The 26,201-nt window shown below is 45.9% G+C and overlaps 1 protein-coding gene and 1 pseudogene across 1 annotated transcript; both read left to right on the top strand.

Annotated features, from left to right (window-relative positions):
- The first annotated feature begins 10,336 nt into the window (after positions 1 to 10,336).
- LOC143645688 (olfactory receptor 8H1-like) lies at positions 10,337 to 12,304 on the top strand (annotated as a pseudogene).
- Positions 12,305 to 13,594: 1,290 nt separating this feature from the next.
- LOC143645689 (uncharacterized) lies at positions 13,595 to 25,133 on the top strand. Its single transcript, XM_077114897.1, has 4 exons — positions 13,595 to 13,675; positions 15,942 to 16,417; positions 23,732 to 23,921; positions 24,241 to 25,133. Exons 1-4 carry the CDS (start codon positions 13,595 to 13,597, stop codon positions 24,589 to 24,591), a joined length of 1,098 nt encoding a protein of 365 aa, XP_076971012.1. The 3' UTR covers positions 24,592 to 25,133.
- The last annotated feature ends 1,068 nt before the right edge of the window (positions 25,134 to 26,201 follow it).

The raw sequence follows: 26,201 nt of genomic DNA on the forward strand, positions 1-26,201 counted from the left end.
ACTGGCTACATTAAGGAGTGAAAGGGATGGGCTTAAGGCTTCAAATGAGAAGCTTAAGCACCATCTGACAGATGTAGATGTTTCTATGAGTATCCTGGAGGAAAATCTTATTTCCTGTAGCCGTAGACTTGAGATCTTTGAAAATCAGACTCAGAATCTTATTGTTGGAGTAGCAATTTTACAACATAAACTGAAATCTCAATCTTGCATGGTGTCTGCCATTAAAGTGATGGCATTGAATGGAAAGGAGTGGGACCCTGAAAAATGGGATGGTGACATATGGATTGATAATGATGTCGGGGATGAGGTCGAAACCCTAGATAATGCTGAGTCTTCTCTAGATAACCCTGTAATAGTTTGCCCAGAGGACATAACCGCCCCACCTCCAGCCTGCCTTGAGGAGTTGGCCACCCAATCTCCTCCTGAAGGGATTAGCCCTAGAGTGATTAATCCTGTTTCACCAGAGGAAACTGCAAATGAAGGCCCTGAAGCAAATGCTTGGAAGATATTTCTAATTCTTTTCATGACCCACCCCCACCACCCCTCACTTCTTCCAGACCTATAACTAGACTGAAGTCCCAATAGGCCCCTAAAGATGAGGTACAAAGTATCACACATGAAGAGGTACATTATACTCCAAAAGAACTGTATGAATTTTCCAATTTGTATAGACAGAAATCAGGGTAATGTGTGTGGCAATGGATTTTAAGGGTGTGGGATAATGATGGGAGGAATAAAAGGTTGGATCAGGCTGAATTTATTGATATGGGGCAAATAAACAGAGATTCTGCCCTCAATGTTATAGCTCAAGGGGTTAGAAAAGGTATTAACAGTTTGTTTGGATGGTTGGTTGAAACATGGATCAAAAGGTGGCCAACATTACCTGAGGTTGAAATGCCAGAACTGCTCTGGTATAATGTAGATGAGGGGATCCAGAGGCTTAGAGAGATTGGAATGTTAGAGTGGATTTATCATGCAAACCCTGCTCTTCCACCCCAGGAATGTCCAGAGGATGCATCTTTTACCAGAACAGTGAGAAATAAATTTGTGTGACTAGCACCATCATCCCTGAAGAGCTCTGTGGCTGCACTTCTCTGTAGGTCAGATATTACTGTAGGAACTGCTATTACTGAGCTGGAATCCTTAAATACACGGGGATGACGGGGTCCTGAGTTGGCAGAAGTCAGGTGGCAGCACTTAATCGCCAAAGACAGGGTAGATGTGGCTATTATAATAGACAGCAAACTCAAAGCAGGCATCAAAATTATATGGCTCGCAGAGATTTGTGGCACTGGCTTGTAAATCATGGGGTACACAGAAATACAATAGAAGGGTAGTCTACTAAATTCTTATTTGAGCTGTATAAACAAAAGAGTTCTAGGTCAAGTGAACAGAAGTCTAACCTGAATTACAAAAACACAGTCACAGCCCCTTAATCAATTTCCAGACTTGAAGCAGTTTACAGACCCAGAGCCCCTTGAATGAAGGGAGGCCAGGTCCCTTTGGGGGAAAGCCCTGTTACACTGCCACAAATTTATACTGTTAATCTTCCTCCAAGCCTTCCCCAAGGTGACAAATGGCCTTTTACCCGGGTAACTGTGCATTGGGGAAAAGGAAATGATCAGATATTTGGGGGATTATTAGACACTGGTTCAGAAGTAACATTAATTCCAGAGGACCCAAAATGTCACTTTGTTACACCAGTCAGAGTGGGAGCTTATGGAGGCCAGGTGATTAATGGAGTTTTAGCTCAGGTCCCTCTCACAGAGGGCTCAGTGGGCCCTTGGACTCATTCTGTAGTTATTTCTCCAGTTCCAGAATGTATAATTGGTATAGACATACTGAGCAACTGGCAGAATCCCCACAGTGGCTCTCTAACTCGTGCAGTGATGGCTATTATTAGTGGGAAAGGCCAAGTGGAAGCCACTAGAACTGCTGCTACTGAGCAAAATAGTAAATCAGAAGCAATACTGGATTCCTGGAGGGATTGCAGAGATTGCTGCCACTCTTAAGGACTTGAAGGATGCAGGGGTGGTGATTCCCACCACATCGCCATTCAACTCTCCTATTTGGCCTGTGCAGAAAACAGATGGGTCTTGGAGGATGACAGTTGATTATCGTAAGCTCAACCAGGTGGTAACTTCAATTGCAGCTGCTGTTCCAGATGTGGTATCATTGCTTGAGCAAATCAATATATCCCCTGGTACCTGGTATGTAGCTATTGATCTGGCAAATGCTTTTTTCTCAATAGCTATTAGTAAGGACCACCAGAAATAGTTTGCTTTCAGCTGGCAAGGTCAGCAATATACTTTCATTGTCCTACCTCAGGGGTATATCAACTCCCCAGCCCTATGCCATAATCTTGTCCACAGGGACCTTGATCGTTTCTCCCTCGCACAAGACATCACACGGGTCCATTATATTGATGATATCATGTTGATTGGACTAGTGAGCAAGAAGTAGCAACTACTCTAGACTTGCTGGTAAGGCATTTGCATGTGTCAGAGGATGGGAGATAAATCCAACAAAAATACAGGGATTTCCACATCAGTGAAATTTCTAGGTGTCCAGTGGTGTGGGGCATGTCGAGATATCCCTTCTAAGGTGAAGGATAAGTTGCTGCATCTGGCCTCTCCTATGACCAAAAAAGAGGCACAATGCCTAGTTGGTCTCTTTGGATTTTGGTGACAACATATTCCTCATTTGGGTATGCTACTCTGGCCCATTTATTGAGTGACCAGAAAAGCTGCTGATTTTGAGTGGAGACCTGAACAAGAGGAGGCTCTACAACAGATCCAGGCTGCTGTACAAGCTGCTCTGTCACTTGGGCCATATGATCCAGCAGATCCAATGATGTGGGAAGTGTCAGTGGCAAATAGAGATGCTCTTTGGAGCCTTTGGCAGGCACCTATAGGAGAATCACAACGCAGACCCTTAGGATTTTGGAGCTAAACCTTACCATCTGCTGCAGATAACTATTATCCTTTTGAGAAACAGCTTTTGGCCTGCTACTCGGCTTTAGTAGAGACTGAACGCTTAACCATGGGCCACCAAGTTACCATGAGACTTGAGTTGCCTATCATGAACTGAGTATTGTCTGACCCACCAAGCCATAAAGTTGGGCGTGTGCAGCAGCACTCTATCATAAAATGGAAATGGTATATACAAGATAGGGCCAGAGCAGGTCCCGAAGGCACAGGTAAGTTACATGAAGAAGTGGCCCAAATGCCCATGGTCTCCACTCCTGCCACATTACCTTCTCTTTCCCAGACCAGAGCTATGGCCTCTTGGGGAGTTCCTTACAGTGAATTGACTGAGGAAGAGAAAACTCGGGCCTGGTTTACAGATGGTTCAGCACAATATGCAGGTACCACCCAAAAGTGAATAGCTGCAGCACTACAACCCCTTTCTGGGGTGTCCTTGAAAGACAGTGGTAAGGGGAAATCTTCCTAGTGGGAAGAACTTCGAGCAATGCACCTGATTGTTTATTTTCTTGGAAGTAAAACTGGCCAGAGGTGCATTTGTATACTGACTCATGGGCTGTTGCTAATGGTTTGGCTGGATGGTCAGGGACTTGGAAAGACCATAATTAGAAAATTGGTGACAAAGAGGTCTGGGGAAGAAGCATGTGGATAGACCTTTCTGAGTGGGCTAAAAACATGAAGATATTTGTGTCCCATGTGAATGCACACCAGAGGGTGACTTCAGCAAAGGAAGGTTTTAATAATCAAGTGGATAAGATGACCCATTCTGTGGATACCAGTCAGCCTCTTTCCCCAGCAACTCCTGTCATTGTCCAGTGGGCTCATGAACAAAGTGGTCATGGTGGTAGGGATGGAGGTTACACATGGGCTCAGCAACATGGACTTCCACTCACCAAGGCTGACTTGGCTACAGCCACTGCTGAGTGCCTAATCTGCCAGCAGCAGAGACCTACACTCAGCCCCCAATATGATACCATTCCCCAAGGTGACCAGCTGGCTGCATGGTGGCAGGTTGATTACATTGGACCACTCCTTTCATGGAAGGAGCAGCGATTTATTCTAACTGGAACAGACACACACTCTGGATATGTGTTTGCTTTCCCTGCACACAATGCTTATGCCAAAACTAACATCCGTGGGCTTACAGAATACCTTATCCATTGTCATAGTATTCCACACAGCATTGCTTCTGATCAAGGAACACACTTCACAGCAAATGAAGTGCAGGAATGGGCACATGCTCATGGAATTCTCTGGTCTTACCATGTTCCCCCGATTGACAGAACGGTGGAATGGCCTTTTGAAAACTCAATTATAGTGCCAACTAGGTGGTAGTACCTTGAAAGGCTGCGATAATGTTCTCCAGGAAGCTGTGTATGCTCTGAATCAGTGTCCACTGTCTGGTGCTCTTTCTCCCATAGCCAGGATCCATGGGTCCAGGAACCAAGGGATGAAAATGGGAGTGGTACCACTCACTATTACCCCTAGTGATCCACTAGGAAAATTTTTGTTTCCTTCCCTGTGACCCTGAGCTCTGTTGGTCTACAGGTTTTAGTTCCAAAATGGGGAGTGCTTCCTCCAAGAGAAACAACGATTCCACTGAACTGGAAGTTAAGACTGCCACCTGGTCACTTTGGGCTACTTATGGCACTGGATCAACAAGCCAAGAAGGGGATTACATTATTGTCTGGGGTGATTGACCCTGACTATCAGGGAGAAGTAGGACTGCAGCTACATAATGGAGGTAAAGAAGAGTTTTCTTGGAATATAGGAGATCCCCTAGGGCATCTTTTAGTAGTACCATATCCTGTGATTAAAATCAATGGAAAACTGCAACAACCCAATCCAAGCAGGACTACCAATGGCTCTGAAACTTCAGGAATGAAGGTTTGGGTCACCCCACCAGGCAAAGAACCATGGCCAGATGAAGTACTTGCTGAGGGTAAAGGGAGCATGGAATGGGTAGTGAAAGAAGGTAGTGATAAATATGAACTTCGACCATGTGATCAGTTACAGAAATGAGTATTCTAATGCTGTTTTGTTCATGTTATACTATTTAAGTTGTAAGATATCAAGTTTAAGAATGAATGTTGCCCAAGGATTACGCCCTATTCTGAAGAGATTTAATGTGTTTCCAATTATATGCTGGACAGTTGAGTATTGTTAGGTAAAAGAAAAAATGTGTGTTTTACTGTTTTTTTTTTTTTGAAAATTGGGTATGGTTTAAGGTGATATATATAGCTGCCAAGTTGACAAGGGGTAGACTGTCATGGTCAGGCTCATGTGTCAACTTGTCAAAGTTGTGGTACCTGTTTGTCTGGTTGGGCAAGTTCTGACCTGTCTGTTGCAGTGAGGACATTTCATAGAATTAGATCATGATCACGTCAGCTACATCCACATCTGATTCCATTTGTAATCAGCCAAAGGGGAGTGTCTTCTGCAATGAGTGATGCTTAATCTAATCACAGGAAGCCTTTTAAGGATTCAGAAGAGACAGGCTCTTCTTGTTTTGGCTGGTGAGCCTCTCCTGTGGAGTTTGTCCAGCTCCTCCATTGGAATCATCGGCTTCACAGCCTGCCCTGCGGATTTTGGACTCTGTGTTCCTGTGGTCACGTGAGACACTTTTATAAATTTTATATTTGTGAGTGTTCCCTGTTGATTCTGCTTCTCCAGAAAACCTTAACTAATACAGATGCACTGATGGAGAAATAGATTGGTGAATGATGGTGTATACTTATGAATGAAGGCTGTGCTGCTACAAAAAGGAACAAAGTTGTGAGGCATGCAACGATGTGAATGAACATGTGGGACATTTGGTGAGGCAAAATAAGCCAGAAACAAAAGAACAACAATGGTATGGTCACCTTTAGAAAATGCTTACAAGAAAACAGGGACCTGGATTGTAAGCTTTTAGAGCAGACACATTAAGTACAGAGTAGTGATTGTTGTTTCTGAATTTTTAGAGGCTGTTTTATATATATAACCTGATATTTAGAGATAAGAATGAAGCTGATCACAAAGCAAGTCTTAACAAATTTAAAAAGATTGAAATCATACACAACACTTTCTCAGATCATAAAGGAATGAAGTTGGAAATCAATAATAGGCAGAGTGCCAGAAAATTCACAAATACATGGAGGCTCAACAACACACTCTTAAACAACAAGTGGGTCAAAGAAGAAATTGCAAGAGAAATTAGTAAATACCTAGAGGCGAATGAAAATGAAAACACAACATATCAAAACTTATGGGATGCAGCAAAGGCAGTGCTAAGAGGGAAATTTATTGCCCTAAATGCCTTTATCAGAAAAGAAGAAAAGGCAAAAATGCAGGAATTAACTGTCCACTTGGAAGAACTGGAGAAAGAACAGCAAACTAACCCCAAAGCAAGCAAAAGGAAAGAAATAACAAAGATTAGAGCAGAAATAAATGAAATTGAAAACAATAGAGAAAATCAATAAGACCAGAAGTTGGTTCTATGAGAAAATCAATAAGATTGATGGGCCCTTAGCAAGATTGACAAAAAGAAGAAGAGAGAGGATGCAAATAAATAAGATCAGAAATGGAAGAGGAGACATAACTACTGACCTCACAGAAATAAAGGAGGTAATAACAGGATACTATGAACAACTTTACGCTAATAAATACAACAATTTAGATGAAATGGACGGGTTCCTGGAAAGACATGAACAACCAACTGTGACTCAAGAAGAAATAGATGACCTCAACAAACCAATCACAAGTAAAGAAATTGAATTAGTCATTCAAAAGCTCCCTAAAAAGAAAAGTCCAGGACCAGATGGCTTCACATGTGAATTCTATCAAACATTCCAGAAAGAATTAGTACCAACTCTCCTCAAACTCTTCAAAATAATCGAAGTGGAGGGAAAACTACCTAATTCATTCTATGAAGCCAACATCACCCTCATACCAAAACCAGGCAAAGATATTACAAAAAAAGAAAACTACAGACCAATCTCTCTTATGAATATAGATGCAAAAATCCTCAATAAAATTCTAGCAAATCGTATCCAACAACACATTAAAAGAATTATACATCATGACCAAGTAGGATTCATCCCAGGTATGCAAGGATGGTTCAACATAAGAAAATCAATTAATGTAATACACCATATCAACAAATCAAAGCAGAAAAATCACATGATCATCTCAATTGATGCAGAGAAGGCATTTGACAAGATTCAACATCCTTTCCTGTTGAAAACACTTCAAAAAATAGGAATACAAGGGAACTTCCTTAAAATGATAGAGGGAATATATGAAAAACCCACAGCTAATATCATCCTCAATGGGGAAAAATTGAAAACTTTCCCCCTAAGATCAGGAACAAGACAAGGATGTCCACTACCACCACTATTATTCAACATTGTGTTGGAAGTTCTAGCCAGAGCAATTAGACAAGAAAAAGAAATACAAGGCATCAAAATTGGAAAGGAAGAAGTAAAACTATCACTGTTTGCAGACGATATGATGCTATACGTAGAAAACCCAGAAAAATCCACAACAAAATTACTAGAGCTAATAAATGAGTACAGCAAAGTAGCAGGCTACAAGATCAACATTCAAAAATCTGTAGCTTTTCAATACACTAGTACTGAATAAGCTGAGGGGGAAATCAAGAAACTAATCCCATTTACAATCGCAACTAAAAGAATAAAATACCTAGGAATAAATTTAACCAAAGAGACAAAAAACCTATATAAAGAAAACTACAAAAAACTGTTAAAAGAAATCACAGAAGACCTAAATAGATGGAAGGGCATACCGTGTTCATGGATTGGAAGACTAAATATAATTAAGATGTCAATCCTACCTAAACTGATCTACAGATTCAATGCAATACCAATCAAAATCCCAACAACTTATTTTTCAGAATTAGAAAAACCAATAAGCAAATTTATCTGGAAGGGCAGGGCGCCCCGAATTGCTAAAAACATCTTGAGGAAAAAAAACGAAGCTGGAGGTCTCGCGCTGCCTGACTTTAAGGCATATTATGAAGCCACAGTGGTTAAAACAGCATGGTATTGGCATAAAGATAGATATATCGACCAATGGAATTGAATAGAGTGCTCAGATATAGACCCTCTCATCTATGGACATTTGATCTTTGATAAAGCAGTCAAGCCAACTCACCTGGGACAGAACAGTCTCTTCAATAAATGGTGCCTAGAGAACTGGATATCCATATGCAAAAGAATGAAAGAAGACCCGTATCTCACACCTTATACAAAAGTTAACTCAAAATGGATCAAAGATCTAAACATTAGATCTAAGACCATAAAACAGTTAGAGGAAAATGTAGGGAGATATCTTATGAATCTTACAACTGGAGGCGGTTTTATGGACCTTAAACCTAAAGCAAGAGCACTGACGAAATAAATAAATAAATGGGAGCGCCTCAAAATTAAACACTTCTGTGCATCAAAGAACTTCATCAAGAAAGTAGAAAGACAGCCTACACAATGGGAATCAATATTTGGAAATGACATATCAGATAAAGGTCTAGTATCCAGAATTTATAAAGAGATAGTCCAACTCAACAACAAAAAGACAGCCAACCCAATTACAAAATGGGAAAAAGACTTGAACAGACACCTCTCAGAAGAGGAAATACAAATGGCCAAAAGGCACATGAAGAGATGCTCAATGTCCCTGGCCATTAGAGAAATGCAAATCAAAACCACAATGAGATATCATCTCACACCCACCAGAATGGCCATTATCAACAAAACAGAAAATGACAAGTGCTGGAGAGGATGCGGAGAAAGAGGCACACTTATCCACTGTTGGTGGGAATGTCAAATGGTGCGACCACTGTGGAAGGCAGTTTGGCGATTCCTCAAAAAGCTGAATATAGAATTGCCATACGACCCAGCAATACCATTGCTAGGTATCTACTCAAAGGACTTAAGGGCAAAGACACAAACGGACATTTGCACACCAATGTTTATAGCAGCATTATTTACAATTGCAAAGAGATGGAAACAGCCAAAATGTCCATCAACAGAAGAATGGCTAAACAAACTGTGGTATATACATACGATGGAATATTATGCAGCTTTAAGACAAGATAAACTTATGAACCATGTAATAACATGGATGGACCTAGAGAATATTATGCTGAGTGAGTCCAGCCAAAAACTAAAGGACAAATACTGTATGGTCCCACTGATGTGAACGGACATTCAAGAATAAACTTGGAATATGTCATTGGTAACAGAGTCCAGCAGGAGTTAGAAACAGGGTAAGATAATGGGTAATTGAAGCTGAAGGGATACAGACTGTGTAACAGGACTAGATACAAAAACTCAAAAATGGACAGCACAATAATACCTAATTGTAAAGTAATCATGTTAAAACACTGAATGAAGCTGCATCTGAGCTATAGAGTTTTTTTGTTTTTGTTTTTGTTTTTGTTTTTTTAACTATTATTACTATTTTTATTTCTTTTCTCTATATTAACATTTTATATCTTTTTCTGTTGTGTTGCTAGTTCCTCTAAACCGATGCAAATGTACTAAGAAACGATGATCATGCATCTATGTGATGATGTTAAGAATTACTGAGTGCATATGTAGAATGGTATGATTTCTAAATGTTGTGTTAATTTTTTTTCTTTCCGATAATAAAAAAAAGAAACTAATTAAAACTAAAAGGATATATAAATATATACCTTGTGAACCCAAAGATATAAAAATTATAAACTATTGTGACAACACAGTTCCATTAAAGAAGTAGACTACAGGATTCCACAGATATAATGAGCATCATAAAATAACAATAGAGCCAAAAATTCTTAGGTATTTCTCTAAAAAAAAACTCCTATTTTACCCAGTGAAATATTACAAGATGCCAAAAGAATATAAAAAGCCCTGATCAAAATTCTGTGGCTCCTCAGAGAGAAGGAATTCTGTGTTTCAAAGTTAACATAGATGCATTAGTCTTTGGAAACATGCCAAATAATCTCCTTGCAAATAGATCCCAGAGGTGGCTGAAGGGGTCTTATCCGCAATCCTCAATATGAAAGGTGCCTTGGCATTAGCAGGAGGACAGGCAAGGGACATTCTGCTCTGTTTTTGTTCACAGAAGCACCTTGGTATGCTTGGAAGACATAATTTCGGAGGAACTTTTCATTTGACCGGGATCTGAACAAAATTTGGAAGTTGATTTTTTTACCTCAGAATAAAGAAACAAAAATGCCTATACAACAATTTAAAACCAACTTATCCCAAAGATAATAAATATTATATTGTAGAAACTTCAGTTCCTTAAATGGTTTACATACTATATATTGGGGAAAAGTTTGAGGTTGACACATTTTTAGACAGGTGATGTTTGAAGAAGCCCTTCACCTGTGCTTCAAGGTGAGTATAGTTTCCAAGTCAGAAGGTTTTATATTTTATCAAACAAAATGAGGACATTAGAAAAATATTCATATTAATAGATATATCATTAAGTTTTACCTAAATAATGCCAGGTTTTGTGTAAATGGCAAGATGGGATTTGTGGAATCAGATTTACTGCAATGTACATATATTCAAAATACAATTTTTGGAAGAAGTTTTATTTTAAATAAACAGGTTAAAACCATAATCTGTCTTTTGAAAATTAATATTAATGTATGGTATATCATATCAATGCACGCAGTAAAGAGGCTTAGGGTTTAACTTCTTACCTGTCATTGCTATGTTCTTTTGTGGATACAAAAGAACAAAAACTGATGTATTAAAACTATCATTATTTATTGCATATTTAAAACTGTGTATTTATTTTCCTGAAAGTAACTGTAAATAGGAATACAGTACAATGAACATGCTGTCTGGATTCAACCAATTTTTGTAGAATCATAGGGCCAACCCTTAATGCTTATGACTCTGGATGTTACTTAACTATCTGTGCCCTTTTTCTCATCTAAAAGAATTAGTACAATAGTAATATTTGGAAAACAATATTTTCATCTGGATAAAAGTGTTAATAAAGGGAAACATTTCTAACAGTCCAGAGTCATTCTAAAAATTCAATATATCTGAGTTTCTATTATATGAAATGCAAATGATGTTTCACACCTAATTTATATTTGGCAAAGTAAACATATTTCAGTCACATTTGTAAACTACTCTTTATTATGAATTTCTAAACACATAATGTTTAAAGACTATAACAGTAAAGATAATGATATATCTATTGATATGAATATTTTTCTAATATTCTCATTTATTTTGATAAAATATAAAACCTTCTAACTAGTTTTTTAAAATTCAGGATCATTCATAAAAACATAACAGCTTTTTGAAATCATTTATGCCAAGTATCACCTTGGATTTCTCAGCAGTTTACCCCGCTGAACTTTGTGGGAAGTAGGAATAACGCAAGTGTGCCTGACATCATCCTGACGGGACTGACAGATTCTGTGGAGATCCAGCGGGTCCTCTTTAAGGTATTTCTTCTGATATACCTGATGACCATGCTAGGGAATGCAGGGATGATACTGATAATTCACTTGGATCTCCAGCTTCACACCCCCATGTATTTTTTTCCTCAGTCACCTGTCATTCCTTGACCTCTGTTACCCAACAGTCATCACACCTAAAACCTTACAGAGCTTACTGACTGCCAACAAGCATATTTCCTTCATGGGCCGCTTCACCCAGTTGTATTTTTTTGTCTTCTTGGCTGCCACTGAGTGTTTCCTTCTCTTTTCAATGTCCTATGACCACCACATGGCCAGCTGCAATCCTTTCCACTACCCAGTTGTCATGTCCACAAGACTATGCCATGCCCTCATCACTGGGTCCTACATGATTGGCTTTATTGACTCTTTGGTCAATGTTTTTTGCATGCACAGCTTGCATTTCTACAAATACAATGTAATCCATCACTTTTTCTATGATACAACCCCAATTTTAGCCCTATCTTGCACTGACACTCGTGACATTGAAATCATGATAAATCATTCTTGCTGGCTCCACCATAACGGTGTCCCTTATCACAATCTCTGTGTCCTATGGGTCCATTCTGTCTACTATCCTGAAAATTAATTTCACTTCAGGAAAATGCAAAGCCTTCTTCACTTGTGCTTTCCACCTCCTGGGAGGAACCATCTTTTATGGCACAGCAATTTTTACTTATTTAAAACCAACTAAGTCTTATTTCTTGGGAAAGGATCAAGTGGCCTCTGTGTTTTATACAATGGTGATGCCCATGCTGAATCCACTCATTTATAGTCTTAGGAACAAAGAAGTGAAAAGGCTCTCATTAGAGTCATGCAGAAAAGAGAGGGCTCCAAGCAATTGAAATAACAGTGATGCTTAACATTTAAGTGTATCTTTTCTTTTTTTCCTATTTTAGTATTTACTTGATCTCTCTCTAAAAATATTAAGACCTTCAATTAATTTGAATTTCTGTTGAGCCATCCTCCACAATACAATGCATAATCCAGAATGTTTCTAAGAATATGTTTAGAAATTTGCATAGCGATTGTAAGCCATGAAATATATAACATATCTATGTTCTAAATGTATGTGCTTTTAAGGGCAACTAATATGAAAAAAGTACACATTATCTTACAAACTCTATCATAGTAATCCCCATGCATGTTCCAATTTCAAATCATTTTATTTTGGATATCACCTTCAGAGGTCATTCCCTTTATTCTGTGGAGAGGAAATTTAGCACAGTCTTAACGAGTGCTGCTTTGGACTGAACAGTTCAGGGTTTAGATTCTAGATCTGCCAGCTTTTCAGCAGTATCTCCCTTGGTAAGTCACTGACAGGTTAAGTCTTTGTTTCCTTAACTTTAAAAGAAAAATAATTCTAAATCACAGAGTTATTGTAGAGACTAAATTAGAGGATGAATGTAAAGAACTTAAGGTAGTACTGATAATTTGTAGCCATCATCATCAGAATAATTAGTCTTGCAAAATTTTGAATGCACACATTTTGTTATGAAAATATTCACTGATATTTCATAACTATTTTGAGTTTATTTTGTTCATAAGCAAACAGTTAAAAAGGAGAAAATAGCACTTCAAATATTAGAGCAAATGAAAATATTGTGATACAATTCAGTTAAAGAAACAACTATATGTGAGCATTGAAGAAAATGTGGCAAATATTTTAAAATCTTAAAGAGAATAGATAGAGAAATATTCTAACACCATTTTTGGTAGCTTTCATGGTTTTCTAGGCTAATATGTATGTATGTGTATGTTACATATATAGTCCAGACCTTAACCCCTAACCCATGTTGGTCCATTTTTAATCCTATGAAACAATGTTGCAATTTATTCATCATTTCAGTTTGTTTTCATTTCCTTCCTGTAGACCTGAGTTTCCATCAGGAATTACTTTCTGTAGCCCAAGGACTTCCTTTAGCATTTCTAGTGCCAATCTTTTGGCAGCAATTTCTCTTTCCATGAAGAGAAACTCTTGCAGGATATTTTTGCTGGATGTGTAAAGAGAAACATGGCAATCCCAGGCCGTGGATAGTGTGCTAGAAAGTAAGTTAGTTTAGAAAAAAGGTAGGCAGAACAGTGATGGGTGTCAGCGCTCTGCGCGCAGGGAGCAGCTTGAGGGAGACAGGCAGGAAGCATGCTGGGTGCAGGCTGCGTGCCTGGCGGAGGGACCCGACACAGTCCAGGCTTTGTGGAGTCCCAACATGCAGGGGCCTCAGTGAGCTTTAGGGCTCTGCTGGCACGGGACTGAGATCGAAAGGCACACAGTGATGTGGAGCATGTATCCCCAGAGCCAGCCGGCCCTTTGGTGTCCGTTCTCTCACCCCAGCAAAGATTAGACTGTGACCTGCACCTTTCGAGGCCGGTTGGCACATGTGTCCGCTATGGGACACTGCCTGGCGTCTCCCTGCCCCTGTCCATGTTGGAATTGGGTTGTCTCTGCCCCCAGTCCTCCTGAGGTTGTGCTGCCCTGGGATGCAGCCCCTAAGGGCCTCAGCCCACAGCAGATTCCATGGCCACAACCACCGGCCCCTGGTGGACGGAGCGTTCTGTCTGCCTGGCCTTGATCAGATGGCACTGGGTTCTGCAGGCACTGGCAGGAGTAACCGGTGTTTGGGGCTGACCACGTCAGGGGTGGACAGGGCTGTGGCAGAGCCCAGGTGCCCACTTTCTGGGAGCATCTGCCACCATGTGCGAATGGGAGTCTCATGGCCAGGCCGCCCCCCACCCCCAGGGCCTGGGAGGGAGAGAGAGGGCCCCCAGTTCAGCTGTCTTGCCTTGGATACAGCCTTGCTGAGTGAGGGTCCCCTCGGGGTGAGGGGTCCTACTGCACAGGGGCTCCAAGCCATCCCTAGGACCAGAACTGTGGGAGATTTCTGCAGCCCCTTATAGGTGTGGGTTCCTCAACTCATGCAGGTGCCAAATCAGGGACTGTGAAAACCAGGCCCTCGGTGCCATCCCCCCTGCACCCAGATAGAGATACCGAGACCCACTGAGCTGCCCCAGTGCACACACTCGGGAGGACAGGGTCTCCCTCTCTTTCCACCACTGCTTCCTGCTTGGGGACTGGAGAGGGTCTCTGTGAGGTCTGCAGAGCTCCAAGGGCAAGGGTCAGTCTCAGGTGTAGGGGTGCCCCATAGGGGCCCCGTGGGCTCCCAGCTCCCCTAAGAGCTCAGACCCGCCCTGCCCCAGGCCACCCACCTGGCCTCTCCTTCCCCTTTCCCCTCCCACTCCTCCCCTGTCACCCAGGACTTCTTGTCTGGCCAGGGAGCTCTGACGTCCACCTGTGGCCTGGGGCTCGGACCCCGTGCAGGCCTCAGGCTTAGAGGGCTTTGTTCCACCCCCTGCTGTGAGATGTCCTCCCCAGGCCACACCTGGGCTGGCCGTTTCTTCAAGGCCCGTGTCCTGAGCATCCTTTCTGCCCTTGAGTGGCTCAGCACAAAACCTTGGGGCCCTCCCAGCCCACTGACCTTAAAGGGCTGGGTTGAGGCCCCATCTAGATAGCACATCCCCATGCTGCACAGAGCTCAGGTGGCCTGTGCAAGGGTCTTCCCCTCCAGGTCTCAAACCTATGCACCCCTGCTCCTCCAGTAGCAGCCCCCACCTGTTCCAGGTTGCCTGTCCCAGGAAGGTGGTCCCAGGTGGCTTGTCCCAGAGAGCACATCCCAGATGGCCCATCCCAGGAAGTCTCTCCCAGGTAGCCAGTCCCAAGTGGCTTGTCTCAGGTGACCTCTCCCAGGTAGCCCCTCCCAAGTGGCCCAAATCCCAGGAAGTCTCTCCCAGGTGGCCCGACCCAGGTGGCCTGTCCCAGGTGGCCTCTTTCAGGTGGCCTATCCTAGGCAGCTGCACTGAGGCACCAGAGTACCTGGGTGCTGGGCTGTGACCTGGGGAGGGCGCCAGTGTCCTTTGGCAAACGGGGTACCTGGGCAGAGAGGGTGCCAGAACCAAGGTCCAGGCTGCCCAAGAGCACAAGGAGTGCTGGGGGCCCAGGTCTGAGGGCAGGGGAGGTGGTGAGGCCCCTGTGCGCTGTGTTCCGGGGACACTGGATGAAGATGGGGCAGCAGGGCAGGGAGAAGGAAGGCGCCTCAACACGTGGGGCAGGGCCAGCCTGGGAAGGGTTCCAGAGCACCCAGCCGCTCGGGTCCCAGTGTGACCTACCGCCCGGTGACCCCCACCTGCTTCCTTCTCCTCCCGCCAAGCCGGTTCCAAGACGTGGCCTGTGCAGAAGGGGCTGGATTCCCGTGTGGGCAGCCGTGCTGTGGCGGAACAGGAAGTGTAGGAGCCAAGGGAAGACTTGCTGAGGGCAGGGGCGAGGGTCGGGGGTCGCCCACACGGCGTCGGGGCGACGGGCCTGTGCCGGTTCCAGCCAGTGTCCCCAGCTGCCCCTCCCCGCCCCCCTCCCAAGCCCAGGCAGCCTCTGGGAAGGGCGCCTGCCGCCCGCGGCCTTTGTGCACGGTTATTTTCCAAACAGAGATTGTTGCTAGGGAACGTTCCGGCCGCAGCCCTTCCCCAAACAGCTCGCGAGTGCAGCTGCCGGGCGGCCACTTCACTTTCCGAGCACGAACCTGCGCGCATCTCGCCTGCAGCAGTCACTGCCCCAGCGCAGCCGAGATAAAGCTGAGCCTGCGAGGAGAGTACAGAGACCGCGCGGCTGTCCTTCCAGGAGGCCCGGGGCCTTTCCTGCAGGCAGGCTCCCCGCGAGGCACGCATCCCGGGCAAGGGGCACCGGGTCCCCACAGCAGCCGCCGCTCTACCCCGGGAACCTGGCCCGGCCTCTTCTAGGTCACGGCGCCCCAGGGCTGGGGTCCGAGCACTCTACAGGGTTTGCCTCTGAGTCTGGGCTGGGCGGTGCCCCGGCCCCCAGGCGCCCGCGCTGCTACGACCAGGAAGGGGTGCCTTTGTCCGCCCGCAGCACAGGTCACCTCCTCAGTGTCGGGCCGGATGCATCTCCACTCTCCCGGTAACCACCCGACAGGGCCAGCCCGCGGCCCCTCACGTGGGCACCGCCACTGCTGGCCAGGGCCAGTGTGCCAGGACACCCCGGGTGGGCCGGCAGCAGGGCCAGCGTTCCCCCTTCTCTCTGTGAGGACTCACTGCCCAGGCCAGGCTGCCCAGCTCCTGTGTCCCCGCCTCCTGGCCCCAGGGAGGCTGTCTCGGCTTGGGACGGGCCAGTCCTCGCCCCCTGGGCCATGGGAGCCATGGAGTCTGTGGGCTCAGTAGCAGGGGCCGGGCAGGCCTCAGGGTCGGGGTGCTGCCTGCCTGCCCACTCACAGAGAGAGCTTGGCTGGGGGAGTGGAAGGAGGGGGCAGGCAAAGAGGGAGGAGACTCATCTTGGGACAGGGGGCAAGAAGCTGCTCCCAGGCTCAGAGGGAGAAGCCCTGGCAGCCGGGAGATAACAAGGCAGCGGAACCTCTATGTGGGGTCACAGAACTGCAGTTCGGGGGGCACAGATCCAGGGAGCACCCCACATTGTGTCCCCTCATGGCATTTCCAGGCAAGGGTTAAACGAAAAGAATATTGGGCAAGTGGTTTGTGGTTGGTAGATACTTGAGGTGCCCCAATTGTCCTTCAGTTTAGATGCTTAACTGAGCCTTTATCCCAGGGTTTGCTTCTGGTCCGGGTGCCCGTGGGTTTGGAGGACACTGATGCTGGGGGCTCTGCTGAGACCTGCCTCAGTGTCACCTCCTGAGTGGCCCCGGCTCCATCTCAAATCTCTCAGCCGCGCAACTCTTTTGTTTTATTTCTTGTAACATTTTCCCCTTTTGACTAAGATCTTTCTCCAAAAGTATCGCAGATCATGTTTGATATCAGTCTCTTGCCACCAAGGAGTCTCGTCCTTTGAGACGTGTCCCATGCAGGGGTATGTAGTGAGTTATTTGCAGAGTTTGTTTTGTGGGGAGCACATTGAGGCAACAAGGAGTTTTTGGGGGGATGGGACTCCAAGCGTTAATTATAATTAAGCTTATAATTAATTAATTATAATTAGTTTTGTCAGTACAGAACTAAGTTTCCTAAGTGCAAGCTCGCAGATCGAGGGCTTGGCGTTGGCTGGCTCGGGAGGTGGCAGCGGCTATTGCTCTGGAGATGAGAGTGAATAGGAGACATGACAGCAGTAATAACAAAAGGGATTAGCCAGGAGCAAGGATTGAGATAGGCGACAAGTCCAGTCTCCCCAAGATCCACGATTTAGCCAACTAAGACCCAAGTTTCAGGGTTCCCTTGTTAATACAATGTTTGCATTTTCTCTTTGATGTCTTTAATGTTCTGCAGAACTTCAAGCAATTAGTTTACATCCAGGCACCATCATTCCCCTGAGAGAGCACATGTTCTACTTACTGAGCTATGGGAATATCTGGGATTTGGAAGGTAAACCTCACTAGGCTACCTGCTTCGAGCTGTCATTTCTCTGCTGCCTTCAAGGCAGCATTGGAGGTGCCCTCAAGAGTTCTAGACAAGTTTCAGATGGGTTCCATGGTTGGGGGACTCAGTGGAACCAAATAAATCTTTGTAGAGAATTCAGCTGCACCAGACCTTTCAACAGGAGGGTTGGGGTCCATGCTGCCTCTTTTAGGTCTCAAATGATTTTTGAGTTGACAAGCAAAAGATCTGGGGTTAGTTTAGTGTTTTGCTCTTGTTTTTAAATGGCCCCTCCTTTCAATCAGGGCGTAAGGCTGTCACTGTGCAGGTCCCACTCCGTGCTGGTGGTGAGGCCATACAGGCATTTTCCCACATAGGGAAAAATATTCCGTGCCAGCCAGACTGCAAGTTAAAGTATGTCCTTTAATACAGCAGTTTGGTTCATGCTTCACTCAATGCCCAGGCGTAGAGGCATCTGGAACATTTCAGGCAAGGTCTAGAACTCTGTGGGGCCTGGTGGAGTATAAGCAATGGACACTGCACTGGGAATGGTTACAGTGGGGTGAAGTGTGGTCAGGAACTAACCAGTGTCCAAGTGATGCCTGAGGTCTGGTTAGGTAGATAGTATAATTGTCAGAGTAACAGATAAGGATGACACGGGTATCCCAGTGCCCTGAAAACGTCCTGATGTAGAACAGGCTGTCTCTCTTAAGTTGCAGTAGTTAGTGTCAGGTTCCCCTTTATCAGTCATGCTTGATTACTGAGTCTTTGTGGAAAGGACACCCCTGGCTTTCATCTTGGCCATTTCAAAGGAACCGATTGAGAGGTTGGCTGGGATGGTGTCTAAAGAAGGCCCTGTGCGGTTGTCATTGTTTATGCAAAGAGGGAAATTTATTCTGGTCTGGGTAACATGTGTGCTATGGGGGCCCTTCCTCTCCAAGAGTAAGACGTGCCCAATGGGGTGACCATTTATGATAATTAGCTATTGAGTGTCCACCCTTTTTGTCCCCATTTGGTTTATTTGACATATGCCTTCTATATTTATCCTGGTTTGGGTGCCTTTGGGTACAGTAAATAGCTGGGACCCTCCTGTGGAGTCTAAGTTAGCACAGACCCATCATTTTGACCATTTGTCTAGTTCAGCAGTGCTTTGATGGCTGAGAAAAAGGGTAGTGAATGGCCAGGGACCAGGAAGAGAAAATAAGAGTGGAATGAGGAGTTTAAAGGGGGTAGGATTCATTGTGGGAAGGACAGAGATGGGCTGGGGTACAAAGAAGGAGTAGGAAGAAAGAAGAAGGATTATAGCAGGTGGTATTGATTTCATTCAGAAAATCAGGCTTGGTCCCAGATCTTGGGCTCGCCATTTACAGCAGGTGCCAACTACTTCTGGGTGACCAGTCTGGTTTGTAACTGTTATGCGCCTAGAAAAGCCATGTTCTTTCAGTCCTAATCCAGTCCTGTGGGTGCAGGCTTATAGTGGGTGGAGTCTTTTGATTAGATTGTTTCCATGAAGATGTGACACACCTAATTGTTGGTAGAACCTTTTGATTAGATTGTTTCCTTGGAGATGTGACTGCCCATTTACAAGGGGTCTTAATTAGTTTACTGGAGTCCATTACGAGGGGAGCATTTTGGAGAAAGCAGAGATGTTTGGACATCTGACACAGCAGACACAGATGCTTGGAGATGTAGACAGAAATACCCTGTGTGCTAAGCAAAGACTCACAGAAATAGCCAGAACCTAGAGAAAACCAGGGGAAGCTGAGAGATGAAATCCAGATTTTACCCCAGAGAAGCTAAGTTTAGAGATGCTTGGAGGGTGTTTACCTCCTTGGTAATTTTACATTTTGGTTCCCAGTAGAAATGGACTTCCAGGCAGGGTTGGGAGCTGTCATTAAATGAGAAATGAGGATCCAAGACTCTACACCTTGTAATCTCACTGCACACAGGTCACTAAGGGTTCTTGACAGGGTCCTGTCCATCGAGGAGGGGTGCATCTCCATCGAAGGGTCTTTCCACCATGCAGAGTCTCCAGGCTGAAGGCTGCGGCCCTGGAGGTGTCCGTCTCCCTGGAGCACATTTTAGAAAGGTCACTTTCCTAGTGTTTCATTTTTCTTTAAGTTTCGATTAGTTCCTAAGGAGGCTAGCACAGCTCCTTTAATAAGACAAGGCTCATTTGTTACAGTTTATTTTCCTAGGTCTCCCTGTTACAGTTTCAAATGGGGATAACGTGCTTTCCTAAAGTCGTGGATCTTAGATGTGGTTAAGACTAGAGGCAGACCTTTGGCCAAGGTAGACAGAAGGATTCCAAGAATTTAACTAATTGAGTTAATTACTCCATTTATTCTTTCTATTAAGCCTACAGATTGGGGTTGATGGGCACAATGAAAATGTTGCAAAATAGGCATATTTTGCATATTGTTTTCATAATTTGTCCTGTAAAGTGGGTTCCTCAGCCACTGTGAATTTCTGAGAAAATTCCCCAATTGGAATTTTTTCTAATGCCTTTGAGACAGTAGTCATAGTAGCCTGTCTATTGGTAAAGGCTTCAGCCCAGAGGGAGTGCATATACATTGTTATTAAAACATATTTATAGCCTTTGGTTGGGGGTAATTGAATTATGTGCCATTGCCAAGTTTCAAAAGATCTGGTAGGTAAGGGAAAGAAAGTGTCCTTGAGAGCCACAGGAAGGTTATCCTGAATTATGCTTGGGATAAATTAAATAATCGTGATAGAATTTCAAAGCTATTTTATGGGATGGTTTCCAGAAGTATTGCTTTTTCCAGCTGTTTCAGTTTGCTAATGCTGCCAGAATGTAATATACTGTAATGGGTTGACTTTTATAAAGGGGATTTATTAGGTGACAAGTTTAGAGTTCTAGGGCCTTAAAAATGTCCAAACTAAGGTATCAAGAGAAAGATTTTGGACACAGCTCTGGCTTCTCAGCATCTCGTGGGAAGGCACATGGTGACGTCTGCTGGGCTCTGGCTCCTGTCTAGCTTCTGTCCCCTCTCCCAGCTCCTGGTGTGTCCTGGGGCTTCTGCATTTCCAAACATCTGCATCTCTGTTGGCTCTCCATGTATCTCCAAATGTCTGGATCTCTGTTGGCTCTGAAGCAACTGTGCTTTCTCCAAAATATCCCCCTTTTAAAGACTCTGGTTCTCAGAGAAACCAATTGTTTCCCCCTGTTGGGAGAAAGGTGTGTGAGCTTGGAGTCCTCCCAGGAGAGCTTCCTGAGAGGGGGAACTGAGCAGAGGGACTAGTAGAAATCGGTGAGTACCTTGTCAAGGTCACACCTGAAGGGGAAATGGGGGCATTTAAAGGCAGATTAAATTAAAACTAATTTAAAACTAATTAAAAACTAATCAAGACACCTTGTATGGGAAAAGTCATCTCCATCTAATCAAAAGGACACACCCACAATTGAGTAGGTCAATCTCCGGAAACAATTTACTCATAGGTTCTATCCTAAACAGTAAGTGTGGCCCCACAAGATTAGATTAGGGAAAGAACGTGGCTTTTCTGAAGTACATAACAGTTTCAGACTAGTACACCAGTTTACCCTTTTATCAGTATTCCAGTGAGTCACATGAATAATTTCCAAAACTGTTTCTCAGAGACAGTTAGGGGACTGGTTTACCATTAGGGCCAAACCATGATTTAATTGTAAGCTTATAAAAGCAGCCGCCATTTTTCCATTTTTGTATCTCCTGGGGAGGAGCATTGTACTGTTGTGTTTTTTTTTAAGATTTACTCCGTATTTTCCTGAGAATGACCAGGAATTTTAAGTATAGGCAAAGCCTTTGGTAACATTATAGCACCTAGTGATTCCATAATATAAGAGCTATTTTTACTTTTCCCGTATTGTAGATTAAAATGCCTTTGTTTCTATAACATCCCCAAATCATGAACTGCCTCAAAGGCATGAGAGTGCCAGGGTCACGTCTGCTGTTTATCGTTCTGCAAGTGTACAGGCTCACGGAGGACACGGAGTTCAACTTGCTGGGCTGTCGTAGCATCGGGTCAGCACCCTGTCGTCTCATGGTTTGAGGAAAGAGCAAATCCAAAGGACGGATTCCTGAGTTATCTGTAAGGTGGGAAACACCTGTGTACTAGATAACGTCTGCATCATCAATTGGGGTTTCTTGTAAATCTATTCAAGGTGTTAAAAATTAGTCCATTAAAGCTATGTGGTCATGGGAAGTTTCCTGAGGAAGTAAAGTGGCAAGATTAAGGTTGTGACAATGGACAAAGGGAAGGGAAGTAAGAGAATTTCATAGGCTGTTAATCTGCTGGTGGAGCAGTGTTGAGTGTGATGAGGGTGGAAAAGGGCTTCAATAGGATGAGATGCCTAAACACTCAGGGAGGTCCCATAATTAATTCTTGAATTGGTTCTAAAGTGTTGCAGCTGCAGTAACGGACCTCAAGCAACCCTTGGATGCCACGTCCAGGGGCTGGTTGTGGTCTCCTAGGGGTCTGCAGTGGTTTCTGTGCTTCTGTGTAAGGAAAACTAAGGCATTTCCTTCTCATTCATGGACAAGGAAAAAGAGTGACTTCTAGTTAGGGTGTCCCAGAGCAGCTTTGCTGAGTAAGTTATGTTTGATTTCCTTGAAGAAATTTTGATGAGTTTTTTTCTCAAATAAGGCCTCAATTTGTTTAGCTTGAAACAAGACACATAAAGGTTGAGCCACCAAAGAAAAATTACAAAATCCAGTTTCTACAATATACTGTAAGGCCTAGATACCGCCTTAATTGACGTTTGGTCTGGGGAAGAGGGAAAGTTAGAGTCGGAGGAGGCCCTGGGGGCGGGGACCAGTGGGGCAGAAAGGATGGGGTGTGTGGGCCGGAAATGGCCTGTGATAGAGCTTAAAGGGGGTGAAGTTCAAATGTTATTTACTTTATTGAAAAGACAGGCATGTGCACATTCCTCATCCCGGCCTGTTGACTCTGGTTCTCAGAGATCCCGATTGTTTCCCCCTGTTGGGAGAAAGGTGTGTGAGCTTGGAGTCCTCCCAGGAGAGCCTCCTGAGAGGGGGAACTGGGCAGAGGGATTAGTAGAAATCGGTGAGTGCCTTGTCAAGGTCACACCTGAAGGGGAAATGGGGGCATTTAAAGACCCTCACGGGTTTGCTGGAGGCTCCCCCCTTTGCAACGGTGTCTGTTCTCCTGGGAGGAGGGTTCACGAGGGTGGTGGGATTCGAGAGGGAGAAAGTGGCCCAGTGTCTCTTAGAGCTTGTGTGGCTCATCTCCAGTTATCACATCTGTCTTAGCTGAGGTGTGATGTGGGCAATAGGGAAGGCGTCTGCCGCTTCCGGGCAGCCCGACAGTCACATTGAAGGCAGAGGGCTGTGGGGTTGCTGCTGTCTTTGGATGCAGGGGCAGTCTCTTTTCCAGTGTCCAGGTTGTTTGCAGTAAATACAGTCCCAGTGCCCTGAGCCCTGGTGCCTGGAAGTGTTCCCCAGGATTTCTTTAGTTGCTGTACCTGGAATCTCCTGGTTTGTGCTAAATATTTTTGTGCTGTTGTTCCTTGGGAAAATTCGTCTTTCTCCAGTCTTTGTAAAGTTATGCTCTAATTGATCTGTCAGATGTACTAAATTAGAAGTTCCATTTGGCCCCATTTAGTTGTTAATGTTTTAGGTTCTGAAAGTAGAATTTACTAGGGCAGAGGCTTCAGAGTCAATATGGACAAGACCAGAGAATTGCATAACAGTTTTTTCAAGCCTGTTGTAATATTCATATATGGGCTCCTTGGGTTTCTGGGGACATTTTTGCATTTTTCTCTAATAAAAGCTTGTCTGGGGGTGGGGAGGAAGACTTGGACCCTGTAATTTTCCTTTAGCATAAATGCTTTAGTCTGTCAGTAGCTCTTTGTTTTGAAGAATCCTTTAATCTTTCCAACTGGCTTTTGTCTGTCCAGGTTTGGGCATGGCCCTCGCCAGCAGTCATGTGAATTGATTGATAAAGGTCCAAGTATCAAGGCTCAAGGAGCTCCAGCCAGGTCTGTGCTCGAATCCAGCAGCAGCTCCAGAGTCAGGCCAGCAGTGGCTTCAGATCCCACTTCTGACACCACAGGACATCGACCAGGAAATAACAAACTGGGCTGCAAGGCAAGGGGGTGTTTATTTGGGGTCTTGGGCTTGTATGGGGGGAGCACAGACTCAGGCAGCAATCCAAATGGCATTCCTGTGACACTGCCAGGCAAGGGATTTAAAGGAAGAAGGTTGGACCAGCTGTTGTGATTGGTGGATATGGGGCGGGAGGAGACGTACACCTGCTCAGGTGCCCCGAGGCCCTGTTTGCCCAGGCCAGGTGTGCCCCCAGCCCCTGATCACAGGGAGGGACAGCCTGCAGACCCCCTGGCTTCCCGGTGCTGCCTCCCGCTGGCATGGACCAAGCCCCTGCCCGGTCCTTCCTTGACCCCTGCAGGTGGCTGGTGGGCTGTTCCTGCTACACCTCATCATCCATGTGGCTGCCACCTCCATCGACCCAGCCGAGCCCAGTGTCTGGCACAGGAAGAGCTACTGCAGGCTGGTACCAAGCTTCAACTGCTCCAAGCATGCCCACGTCATCGAGAACCAGTACTGCCACCTGTGCCAGGTCAACGTGTGCATCCCACCCCGCCCTGGCAGTCCCAGGGTCTCAGAGTCCTCCGGCCACCCCGACAGTGACGGCTGCCCTCCCCTGTTCGAGATCAGAGCTGGGGGCTGGGAGAAGCCCATGGCTGCCCCAAGGGTGGGGTGCAGGGAGGACCAGCAGCTCTTTTCCACCTGGTTCTAAAGAGCTATTTTCCTTGGAACGAGAAGTGCTGCCCTTGGATGCTGTCCTTTTCTGGTGGGCCCTGCAGGGGACCCCCTCATCCTAGAGTCTGAGGCAAGGGACATGCTGTCTTCCTTGGCCTTCCAGGAAAGGAGCCTCTGTCCCTGAGTCCTGGTAGGATCCAGAGACCTGCAGATGCCCTGGGGCCAGTGGGCAGCCTCAGGGTCTTGGGGGGGGCTTGAGGCTACAGGGGATCTGGGGGTGTATGGGTCCAACCCAGTCCCGGGTCTGAGGGGAGGCTGGGTGGCCCCCATGGTGACCTCACCAGGCACCTGGCCCTGGAGAGGCCTTAGACCCTGGATCTGCAGGGGTCACCATGGGGTATCACCTCCCTGGACCCCCTGTCCAGGGCCAGGGCCCAGAGATCCCCACATCCATCTCCCCCAGCCAGTGGAGACTCAGCAGCTTGGAGCCCATGTGGCCAAGCTACAGAAATGAAGGGGGTTGGGGGGCACTGGGGGGAAAAAGGACAGGAATGGGAAAGTGAAATGTGAATGGGGGAATAGGAGGGAATGGGAAAGGAGGGGGAGGGGGGGGAGTGGGGGAAGGGATGGGTGTGGGGGAAGGGATGGGAGTGGGGGTTGGGATGGGAGTGGGGGTGGGATGGGAGTGGGGGAAGGGATGGGAGTAGGGGAAGGGACAGGAATTGGGGAAGGAATGGGAGTGAGGTGTGGGATGGGAGTGGGGGAAGGGAAGGGAGTGGGGGCAGTGGGAGGAAAAAGGGAAATGGGGGTTGGGGAGCAAAAGGTAACAGGAAGGAGGCTGCGCCCCTGGGTGCTATCCCTGGCCCACCCTGAGCTCCTTGATGCCCTTGCAAGAGCGCAAAGGTCAAGCACTGCCGCGCCTGCAACAAGTGCATGTCCAGCTTCAACCACCACTGCAAGTGGCTCAACAACTGCATGGACAGCAGGAACTACTGGCGAGCCCCAGGGATGGGCCGGCGTGGGGGTGGAGGGGGAGGTCAAGGCCAGGCGTCCAGGGGGGGCTGGGAGCGGGAGTGATGGGGGCAGGAGGGGAGGGCCAGCAGGGGGCTGGGAAAGGGAGGGGGTGTGGTCAGGGCTGTGGCCTTGTGGGGGTGCTTGGCCAGGGTGGGGGCGCGGCTGCAAGCAGGTGCTGGAGCTAGGCTGCTGGGCCGGGAGGCCTGAGGCTGGGCGGGCACTGGGACGGAGGGCCATAAGGGCCGCTGCCTGTGTCCACTTCCCCACCCTCAGGAGCTGGGCGTGCCCATCCTGGGGTCTTCTTGGGTGGGGTCTGAGCTTTGACCTGTGGGGAGCCCTGGACACTCTGAGTCAAGCCAGGAGTGCTGACATCCTCTGTGGTCCTGGCGTCCCAGAAAAGGACCTTGGGCTGCCGTGTCCCCTGCAAGCCCCGTGGGGGTGAGTGGCTGTTGCTGGACTCGGCCCCAGGACTGTCACCTCCCTAGAGCCACTGAGAAAACAAATGGGGGAGAGGAAAGCCGGGCCAGGTGGAGGGTCCTGACAGCCAGAGCCCAGAGGGCTGGTCACATCTGTGGAGTGCAGTGGGCTAAAGGTCCCCAAGGGCCCAGCGCCCAGGGGTGGCCAGAATGGATG

Source organism: Tamandua tetradactyla, chromosome 9 (genome assembly GCF_023851605.1).
Source record: "Tamandua tetradactyla isolate mTamTet1 chromosome 9, mTamTet1.pri, whole genome shotgun sequence".
Lineage (NCBI taxonomy): Eukaryota > Metazoa > Chordata > Mammalia > Pilosa > Myrmecophagidae > Tamandua > Tamandua tetradactyla.

Excerpts from the sequence above, each read along its gene's own strand:
- LOC143645689 (XM_077114897.1), top strand. The coding sequence starts at position 13,595 with ATGCTGGGTGCAGGCTGCGTGCCTGGCGGAGGGACCCGACACAGTCCA. Across the intron at positions 13,676-15,941 it reads CCCAACATGCAGGGGCCTCA|GGAACGTTCCGGCCGCAGCC; the intron begins GTGAGCTTTAGG and ends GATTGTTGCTAG. Across the intron at positions 16,418-23,731 it reads GATGCATCTCCACTCTCCCG|GTTTGGGCATGGCCCTCGCC; the intron begins GTAACCACCCGA and ends TTGTCTGTCCAG.